Here is an 11318-nt window from a genome sequence, read left to right on the forward strand (position 1 = left end):
CGAAGGCGGGGCAACGATGATGGCGATGCAGGCAATTACATCAAAAAACCGCCTAATGCATACATGCTCTTCTTAAAAGAGCAGCGGCCCATCGTTGCCACCGAGCTGGGCCTGACAGGGAGCGCGGCTGTGAATACAGTAGTGGGAAAGAGGGTAAGTCGTCTGCTCCTACATGTTGGAGATACAAATTCATTACTCATATTTAGAAGCTGGCTTGTCTTTGTGTGTCTGTGCTGACAATGTGTTGTCATCTGTCCACAGTGGAAGTCGTTATCGCGACCTCAGCAGGAGCCCTATTATGAGGCAGCCAGAGCCGAAGCTGAGCTGCATGAGGCCAAGTACCCGGGCTGGTCGACCGCCTCCAATTATGTATGAACTCTCTCCTCACCTTAAACTCATTAATGTTCACAAGACGTCACTAAAACTGCTCAAGAGTTTGTTTTAAAAAAAAATCAACTTAGTTATTGATGTATTTTCTGTTTTTAGGGGAGGAAGAGACCACGAAAAAGAGGTCGTAGAAGTAATGAGGGTACAAACACCCCACAGGCCCAAAGCCCACTTGTTTATCCAGGCTATTTTTTCCTGGATAATGTTGGCCGGATCCACCAGTTCCAGCCACAAGTCGGCTCTCGGATCACGCAGACATAGTGCCCTGCTTCAGCCTCAGAAACCTGTAAATAAAAATTAAAAAAACAAAAGTCACTCTCATGCCATCATTTTTTTAATTACCATATGAGGAGTAGCATTATTTTATTGTGGTGGGCACCTGGACGGAGGTTCTTGCAATGGAGTGGGTGTGTGGGTGACGGGGAGGTGTTAAAAGAGGACGTCCAGTCACGCAGGTGAAAATGTTTGACAGGTGAACTGTCCTGCCGCTGGAGGCAATAAAGGAAAGCAGACTGGACTCCTTCCTTCCTCCTTGTTTTCTCATCTACTTTCCTATTTTAATTTGAATGCAGCATCATTTCTGCTTGGTAAACAACTTTCAATAGATTTGGGATAAACCTTGGTCCAGCAGGAAGTGAATTTGAATTCTTTAAATCTCAATCAAAATTATCTAATTTGAAATTAAATCTATTGGTTTGAATGGATATCTCAATGAATACCATGTCGACCACCTGGTATTTGTACCAGGATGCCAGCCGGCCAGTTGACCACCGGGAACATCGTATTTCCAATTAGTATTTGTATCGGAGGAGTTTATGCCAGGTAAAAATCGTAATTACGGTCATAAAAGCCATTTCTTGTCATCTGTGTTTATAGTTTAGCCTAGTACAGAGTCCAGTATGTGTGGCACAAAACATTGAATCGTAAAACTGAATTTCAATGGAGAGAAGTGAATGAATTTGGGAGCTCTTTTTTTATTTATTTAATGAAATACAGTTTAGATTTTATTCATGCATTCATCTGTGTGCAAAGTTCAAATCAGGAGGACTTGCTCCACTCAGGCTCAAAAAGCACATGTATGATCACAGGCAGCGCCACCTGAGGGACAACAACTCTGCTTGTTGCTTTAATTCTGCTTAATGTGGAGGCACTGAAAAACTGGATCTGGATCTGTTTTGTTAAAGAACAGATTCATCTCTGATTCATCAGTAGAGGCAGCATAATAATCTACACTGAACAAAAATAGAAACGCAACACTTTTGTTTTGCTCCCTATTCTGTTATTTTGTACGCCACTGTTTTATCCATGAGAGGGCAACATTTGTTAGTCAGTCATGCCACTTAATAAAAATAAAGAACAAAACACATTTAAAAAAAATGCGTGATAGCATTTTATTTTTTATTACAGCTTTCTTAAGAGAAACAGACATAAAGCAACACTGAGTCCTGAGCTGAGATGCAGGTGATACTGCCTCAAAGTCATGCTGTCAGTTTGTAAATATCGTTTTACTACCTGACACCAGGAAGTAAAACATACACGGGTAATCGCAGTGAACCTCATCTGGAACAAACCTTTTGGTCAAAACTGGACAAGTACACTCCAAAACTCCTGGAGATATTTGGGACAAAGGACGGGGTTGAGTCATGCTGGATTCACCCGGTCAGGAAAAGTTGCAGGGACATTAATGTAATTTGGGCTCATACACACTGAGAGACAAATGATGACACTATGTGAACAAATGTAATGTTTTCTACTATTGGCCCATGCCCTATTGTGAGAAAAAAAGAACACTTGATATGAACGAATAAATGCCATTCTTACCATCCATCAGTAGATGGCAGCAGAGGCCCTATAATGAAAGACTTGGCTTCAGTATGAAAGCAGGAGAGCGCATGGAAGTGCTGAAAATAAACTTTTTATATAACAGGTTGAAAACCTTAAACAAAAAAGCAAAAAAGAGACGAAGGAAGAAATAAGCTATGTTCAAATGTTTCCAATGAACTAACACCATGAGCTTCTTATCATTTTTATTAGTTAATTTATTAACTGAATTATCTGCTATCTACCACCATGTTTCAACCTAAAATGTTTTCTATTTGTACAATTAAATCATGTACCTAAACGTACTTATTTCAACCATTTAATCAAAGTCTAACTTTTTACAATGCATTTGACCCATAAACGTATTTATTTATTTGAGTCTATATGTAAATGTATTTATCCAACTCAACCAAAAACCATTACTCTTAACATGTTAGTAATTGTATCCTTCATTGTTTTAACATAAATTGCACTATAAAATCACAATATGTATATGTATCTCAAGTGGACCAGACAGCACCCAGTAACGGTGAATTTTGCCTAAATTAAGCCTCTGCAAACAGACTGGTCAGGCCAACCACTATGGTAGTAGAGTTTATCCTTAAATTGGGTCAAATGACATGTAGTAGTGAAGGTCCGGCAATAGACGCGTCGAGCTCCTAGAAGCAAACCCTGCGTCGGTGCGCGTGTCGCTTCGAGAAAGTCACGTGACCGATACAGGAACTGTTTGGAACTGACAGTGACGCCAAACTGTGTTTATAAGGAAGCGCGTCTGTCAACGGGATGCATCTGCCAAAAGAATCTTGGATCTTTTGTGGTTCAGCGTCAAATTCACCTGGAGTTATGGAGCAGCCTCAAGTGAAAAGAAAGGTTTCTTGTGTGGGACCATTTTGATGTCATATGGGAAAATAAGGTATTTGTTTTAATTTAATTTAATCCTTCTTGTTTCATCCTGTTCTCAGAGTTTCCTCTTGATCTATCTGAATTCAAATTCGTTTCAAAGTGACTCTTAATTTACTATTCATCTTATTTTCTGCAGGTTAAATGTCGCATTTGTTCGACAGAACTTTCGTATTTAAATAAAAGCACCTCCTCAATGCTGAGGCATTACAGGGCTCGGCATGAGGATGAAGTCCCAGATACACCCAGGATTAACTGCATACTATACAGCTATTCTACAACTTACTCAGTTCCTTTATTGATAATCACTTCCTATTAATTTATTCTTTACTTCATTTGTAACCATCAAGCTTCAAGGAAGCAGATTCTGGATGAGGCTCTGCTGAACTTCCTCCTGAAGGACTGCCGGCCCCTCAGCATTGTGGAGAGTGAAGGGTTCAGGGAACTGGTTCAGGTCCTTGAGCCCTCATATGTTTTGCCAACCAGAAAGGTTTGTGGAGAAATTATCTAAAGCAGTTGTGGATATATCCAATTTATTTAATCTTGAACGTAAATATATTCATTTGTGTAATTTTCAGACCATCAAACAAATGGTGGCCAAAAAGTATGAGGAGGAACGGGAAGGAGTGAAAATGGAAGTCCAGCAAGCTGTGGCAGCGAGTATAACAGCTGACTTGTGGACATCTGTGAACATGGAGGCTTACTTGGCTCTTACTTGTCACTACATTAATGAGAACATGCAGTTGTGTACATCTGTGTTGGGTGTGCAGTACTTTCCACAAAATCACACTGCTGACAATTTGGCCCAAGTCAAAAGGGGCACGATGGAGGACTGGGTCAGAACCACTAAAGTAAAGTGTCTTGTGAGCGACGCAGCACCAAACATGATTGCATCCACGAGACAGCTCCAAATTCGGCACTCAATTTGCATTGCACATAGTCTAAATGTATTGGTTAGAAAATCATGTGATCAGATCCCCACACTTACATCCATTAGACACAGAGCTCGGCACATTGTCACATACTTTAGATCAAGCACAACAGCCAAGGAGAAGCTTGCTCAAGTGCAGCAACAGACGGGACGACCAACCCTGAAACTCATCAATGAAGTGCCGACACGCTGGAACAGCACATATGAAATGCTGTCAAGGCTCCATGATGAGAGGAACCAGTGTGGAACCTCTGGCCTCTCAGAACAGATGTGACTTCACTGACAGCTGATGAGCAGAACATCATAGGAGAAACACTTCTTGTGCTTGCTCCTTTCCATCAAGCCACAGTGGAGTTGTCTGAAGAGAGTCGAGTGTCGGGGTCAAAGGTCATCCCGATGATGAAAATGCTCTATGTTGCACTAGAGCGTAATGCTTCAACCTTGCACACACAGGCAGCCATACACCTCCATGACCAGCTGAAGCGTGGAGTCACAGACACTGCTTCCAGTCTGGAGCCATTGAGCGTGTTACCCTAGCAACACTTCTGGACCCCAGATTTAAATCACTCGGGTTCCGCAGTTCCTCCAAGTGCAATGAGGCCGTCAGTCAACTGCAGGCAGAATGTGTGTCTGTAATCGGACGCACAACTGAGCCCCAGCCAGGACCGTCTTCTCAACAGCAGTCTGCACCCACTTCAGGCATGTTATTCAGCATTCAATGTTTGTTGTTGTTTGTAAATCATGTACTAAAATGCCAATTTGTTGTACTTTAGATAACCTTTGGCAACATCTTGACATGGAAGTGGGCAGGCAGACCAAAAGTGCCACAGCTGATGCCGTCCAGGAGGAGCAGAGAGACCTGGCAGAGGGCAATATTGCCAGGTCCCAGGATCCTTTGCGATACTGGCACAACCAAAAGCCACACTACCCAAACCTCTTCCACCTGTCACTACAGTTTCTCTGGTGTTTTCCACAGCTGGAGAAGTTGTGTCAAAGAAGCGCAACAGACTACATTTCAAAACATTGGAAAAACTTATATTTTGGAATAAAAATGTGCAAAAACAAAAATCCCAGTCCCCGAGCATCGTCAACGCGTTCACTTAGAGTTTCATGTTATGATACATGTTCACATAATTTATTGACTGTGCCTAAAAATATCAAAGATATTTTAAATTAAGATGAAGACATGAAATAATATAAAATACAAAGACTTAAGTTATATTATTGTATATACTCGGTCATCAAATCAGTGTCAGTTGAATCTTTTTCCTTGGTTGCCTGTAGGGATTTTAAAGGTCCAGCAGGGGGCAGTATTCAGTGACACAGTATCGACACGATCAATACAGTGTGGCAGTGGGTCGAAACGCTTCATGATGCCTCATCAACCCATCACTAACATGTAAATCAAAATAGTTCACCAAATCTGAAGCCACTCACCAACAACATCTCTGAGCTCCTCCACTGCATTCTCTGAGTGTCTAACCACACAGGTGCGATCGATTTTAAATCAGGGTAGGAGTCACACAGGAGGAGCTTAGAGCTCAGGCCCTCCTCTTATGTTGGGCTCCATCTCCTGTCTAAGTGTGGCACTACCCCGACATCTGACCCAAGCTGAAGTGAAAAGAACAGGTTAGACTTGAGGTGTTTTCTTCAGTGTTTCCCTTCTTCATGCTTGGCAAACCAGACATCACCCCATTTAATCATTGGTGTGTGTCTTTTTTCCTCTCTCTCTCTCTGACCACATCAACGTGTCCTTCTGACAGACACTGAAGACAAAGCACAAAGGTCAGGGTGCCACGATTAGGAACATGTCACCAGGCTTCATTAGCAGTTCTCTACAAGGTGCCTTTGAATGAAATACATTATGTAGAAAACCTGGGTAGTGTGCAGTCTCCAGGTTGCAGTTTCTCTCTCATGAACAAAAACATCTATTGCTGATTGAAGCTCAATCGTGCAGCTGCTCTTCTATAATGTATAACCAGACTTTATACAGGATGACACATTCAACTCAGAATGAAGGAGACTGAAGCACCAGAACTCAAACATTGTTTTGTGAATTGTATTATAAGTATTGCAGCAGGTCATCTGTCCACCACAGGTCTTACACTGCAAAAAAAAAAACCCCACAAAGAACAATCATTTGGTCATAAGTTAACAACTAAGGCCAAGTTGGAATCCCCCACTGACACTGTGGTTGTCAAAGTGTGGGCGAAACCCCCCAGGGGATGCCAGGGACGTTTAGAGGAGAGAAGCAGCAGGACGACTATCAGTCATGCCTTTTTCCAGCAAGATTGATTTTTTTTCAATCATTCAACCATTGTTTTGTGAGTATTGCAGCAGGGCCTCTCCCTCGCTTGGAGCGCGCAGGTCCTGGATGTGTGGCACAAAACATTGAATCGTAAAACTGAATTTGAATGGAGAGAAGTGAACATGAATAGTGAATGAATTCTGGAGCTCTTTTGTTTCAATTTAATGAATTACAGTTTTGATTTTATTCATGCTTTCATCTGTGTTCAAAGTAACATCAGTCTTCACCACCAGCTGAGGGAATCTTCATGACTGTCCTTAATTTGATCTCATTCAAGTGAATGAAAGATGGTAAAAATACATAAAGAATGAAATCATCGAAATTCATCACAATCCACCATAGTAATGAGTTCATTCTTTAGAAGAACCAGTGAACTACACGTTTTTTTTAAACGCTAAATACTATAACAAAAAAAAATATGCCACGTACTGAAAAATGAGGAAATGTTGCTGAAAATGCATTTCAGTCATTTTTAAAATGTGTCACACTCTGGGTCTGTGGTTTAGATGTGAACAAAATCAGAGCGTTGAAATGAAGTGAGGCGAAGCGATGTGTTTGGTGCTTCAGGCCTGGTGCGTTAGCGTCAAGTGCAAACATGAAACACACACAAAGGTAAAGGACAGCAAGCATTTAATTTCTCATTTTAGCTTCACAACATGTTACAGACTGATCACATCTGAAATCAAATCACATCAAAAACACATCATTAGATTGATCATATAGCTGCCAGGCTGTGGAATCTACACAAACGTTATTTTTGCAGAGTCATGGTGAATATCTAGCGTGGTGCCAGGTGTTGTGGCGGGTGTGGCAGGACAGCCTTCATTCGAAAAAGAGGCTTGAACACATTCAGTATGAATGAGCGACCATTGTTTTAGACTGTGTGAATGATTGTGTGTGTGAATAGATAAATGTGACTGCTCTTGCAATAAAAACAGGCTGTATCAACAAAGCCTGAAATTCATTACAAAGACGGATGGATAATGGTACAAAAGCTGCAGCGGTTATAAAGGAAGAAACAGCCTGCTGTGGATGTGTGTGTCAAGTCTTCTGGTCTCTACAGAACCAGGACTGTGTAGAGCACCCTGCACACCATGGAGAAGTTGATCCCCATACCCAGCATCCATGACAGGGCCCTGCAGGGCTGCGGCAGAGCGCCCAGGTACGAGATGCTGTGGAGGAGCCGAGCCCCGGTGAAGAGGCGAAAGTGAAGCTGGGCAGAAGAAAGCTCAGGTCCAGTCAGAGTGTAGAGGAGGCCCACCAGCACGAAGGGCACAGCGGTCTCCAGGTCATTCTGGTGACACCTGCACATTGAAAACAAGCCAGAGAAAATCTGGGTGAAACACGTCGATCGTGCACAGACTGAATTGAATAAGCAGAGAAGGATTGTGTCTGTTTGCAGCCTCGATCATCCAACCTTCTCACTCGCTCTACATCTGGATGAGTCCTCAGCAGCTTCTTTCCATCCTTTCCATCCTCTGCAGTCTTCTGGGCCACATCTTCCTCATTTGCAAAGGCCTTCAAAGATAGAGAGAGAATTCATGTATACACAATTGTTGCTGTTGCACATCAGAAGTCACCAGGATCCGTTGGGTTTTTCTCTTTTCTCTGTTAAAAGCACCGAGGAATGGCTGTTCTGTATTTGGTGCTACGTAAATTGAACCAGGGGTCAAAGATCCATGTAATGAATCCAGGAAGAGGGGGGGGAAAAAACCATCATATTAAACCTCACTGATAAAACTGTCCAGAGCTAGCACCATTACAAAATAACTAACTCATTAAGTCAATACTTATTTCTGAAGATAAAGAAGTGAGAGACAGTCACCCCTCTGGAGAAGCGGTAGTAGGCAGTCAAAGGTCCCATCAGTAAAACCTTCCCGAGGACGATCGTGGCGTGAGTGGTAAAAACCTTGAAGACCTCGTCGTTCATGATTGCTGCCATTTGTTGTCCTGTCAAAGAGCTGGACATACAAACAGGGATGGAAATGATCCAACACATTCACATAGAAGAGTGGAGAAGCAGGAGTGGTCCAGTCGCTGCTCCAGAACAAACTGTTGTATTTCAGGACGCTGAGAGTTAAATACACGCACCAATGTTAAGATGTATGTTTCACTTCAAATAGCACATTTGTAAAATAGACAAAAACACTTCAAAACGGTTCAAGCAGTGTGAACAGTTGCTCTGCTCCTAACAACACATGGAACAAAAGAAGTGAAGTTATTATTGTGCAAAGAAAAACACCTTTCTTGAGTCAAAGAGTTTGGGAGTGTGTGGCTTACCAGTGGCGTTCAGGTGTGGAGACTCTGGAGAAGAAAAGCACTTCCTGGTCTGTTCCCTGATCTCGCTGCTCATACAGTTTCTTGTGTGGGAGGAGCAGAGCAGCCAAAACACGCTCCAGCGAGGCTCTGAAAGCGCTCAACAGGTTTGTATGCTTCAGTGATACAGGTTAACTCAGTTAAATTTAATTCATATTGTTGCAATGAGTCACAATATCTGCTGCTTCACAATTTACTGCATCTGCTGACAATGAAGAATTGAATCAGTCGGCTGAGGATTAATTTTGATACCAACTTTTAATTTCTCTGCAGTATGTAGTTTGAAATGGATTCTTCAATATGTTACAGTCACACATCAGGTCACTGGCTGCACACAAGTGATGACTTTCTCTGCGCACTTTCCCTTCTGCTGCAGGATGTGACCCATGCCCAAATGGAATGGAAGCAAATGAAAATCATGAAAATGTTAAATATATTTTGTCACTCATTTCAGAAAGTCAAACCCATATATGATCAGTGACGTGCTGTCAGGGGAGGGTAGCTTTGGGGGCCCCTGGTGGCCTGACGGAGACCAGACAGACCAGAGAGAGACCAGAGACAGACCAGAGAGAGACCAGAGACAGACCAGGCAGGAGGGAGCTGCAGTTGTCCAGGACTCCAGGCGGGTGGTGTTGAGGGTGTAGACGAGAGTGGCGGTGCTGCTGCGTGAGAGGGAGAGGTGAACTGGGTGATATGGTGACGGTGGTGGAAGTATGTATCCTGACAGTGTGATGTCATCGATGTGAACTGACAATGAAACATCCAGACCCTCCAGGTCCTCAGAAAGAGGTTTACTCAGTGTTTCAGAGTCAGAAGAAACAAGGCGAAGTAACTTTTGGTTCCTACTCTCTCATCAGTGGAACAAACATCCCCAACACCTAAGAATGGTTGACACACTCATGTCCTGTAAATTAGGCCTTAAAACACCATTATTTGCTCAGGCTTTCCATTAAACAATAGATTTTACTTATTTTATCACCTTTATCGCAATTAAGTTTTTACTTTATTTGTGGTCTTTTTCTACTTTAATCTCATTGTAATGTATTTTCTATATGTCCTTGTAAAGCAATGTGGATTGCTTTGTGTTTGAATGGTGCTATCATGTAAATCAATTTGCCTTCACCTACATGTCAACAACCTATACTGTTATTATTATCACAATATTGATGCAGCTACTGATGCCACCCTGACTGCATCGACAAATATTTCATGACAATTTTTAATAAAAAGAATCAATTTGGAAGACAAAAATGGCCCCTGAATGCTGTTGTCCATACGATGGCGCCAGAGACTAGTACAAATATCCACCATGAAACTTTGCCCTCTCGACATGCTTCATGACAGTTATAGATGATTACTGTAATAAACAATGATTATAACATACACAATCATCTTCATCTTCAACTACAGATAGGGGTAAAGAAAAATACGAGCAGAGATTGTTTTGGAAGTTAAAATCCTCATACTTTTTATCATGTCTATTTAAATCAATAAATAAATAAATACAAATAAAAGTAAAAATAAAACTAAGAACTTTGTTGGTCACCCAACTTTTGTTGGTAAAGGTAATAATGTATCTCACAATGGTATTCAAGCCAAGTATATTTTTAAAAAGAACATCTCTTTTCCCATTAAAATGTATAGATTTCACTTTATGGAGACTGAACTTAGGAATTCTAAACAATATGACTACTGTGGAAGATCTAAAGAGAGAAATTAAAGAACGCATTAACATAATGGAAATAACAGTGTTGAGCCAAATATAGTCTGGGACACTGTCAAAGCAGTAATGAGAGGTAATCCGATCTCAAGAACATCTTAAATAAATAAAATTAAAAGGCTTAAATAAAACAAATCACATCAACAGTTAAGGAGACTTGAAAAACAACAACAAACAGACCATAGTGACGAACTGGTTGAACAAATTTAAAAAAATAAGAAGAGACAGACACTATGGTACTTGAGGAGGTGGAAAAGAAACAACGATTTACAAAACAAATATTCTATGAATCTGGACCCAAAGCCACAAAGATTCTGGCAAAGCGCCTCAGAAAACAAAAAATCAAACATTCAGTACACACAATCAGAGAACCATCCAGCAATGAAATAACACATGAACCAGACAGTATTAAAAAATATTTAAAGATTATTATAGAATGTTATATTCCTCACCCGAGAATACAAGCAAAGCAGATATTAAAAAATATTTGTTAAAACGGGATTTCCCCTCTATAGGTAATAATCAAAACACAGATCGAACCTCTCAAATAACAAAAGAAGAGCTGGACAAAGCCATCAGTAAACTGAAGACTAACAAAAGTCCAGGGAGTGATGGATCCCCTAATGAATGGTAGAAGACCTTCAGGCAGGACGTCTCCCCCTTGTTGTTGGACTCATTGAACTGGACACTCAAGCGTGCTAAGACCCCCCCTCCTGGAGGGAAGCCATAATATCTGTTCTCCCCAAGGAAGGTCAAAATAAGGAATACTGTGAGTCGTACCGACCAATCTCTGTTCTGAATGTCCATTACAAATTATTTACTTCAATAACATCCAAAAGACTGGAATATTTACTACCAGAGCTGATAGATGAAGACCAGACAGGTTTCATAAAGGGCCGACAAACCCAAGATAATATTAGAAGGACAATACAGCT

General features: G+C 41.4%; 1 protein-coding gene across 1 annotated transcript; it reads right to left on the reverse strand.

Moving 5' to 3' along the window:
• Positions 1-6975: 6975 nt before the first annotated feature.
• Positions 6976-9051, reverse strand: LOC308143321 (microsomal glutathione S-transferase 1-like; the record flags this gene model as incomplete). Its single annotated transcript, XM_080514061.1, has 5 exons — positions 6976-7651; positions 7765-7865; positions 8173-8308; positions 8628-8753; positions 9023-9051. The coding sequence occupies 5 exons, from the start codon at positions 9049-9051 to the stop codon at positions 7405-7407; spliced, it is 639 nt and encodes a 212-aa protein (XP_080370187.1). The 3' UTR covers positions 6976-7404.
• Positions 9052-11318: the final 2267 nt, after the last annotated feature.

This window comes from Blennius ocellaris, assembly GCF_963422515.1.
Source record: "Blennius ocellaris genome assembly, chromosome: 18".
NCBI classification, from domain to species: Eukaryota; Metazoa; Chordata; class Actinopteri; order Blenniiformes; family Blenniidae; genus Blennius; species Blennius ocellaris.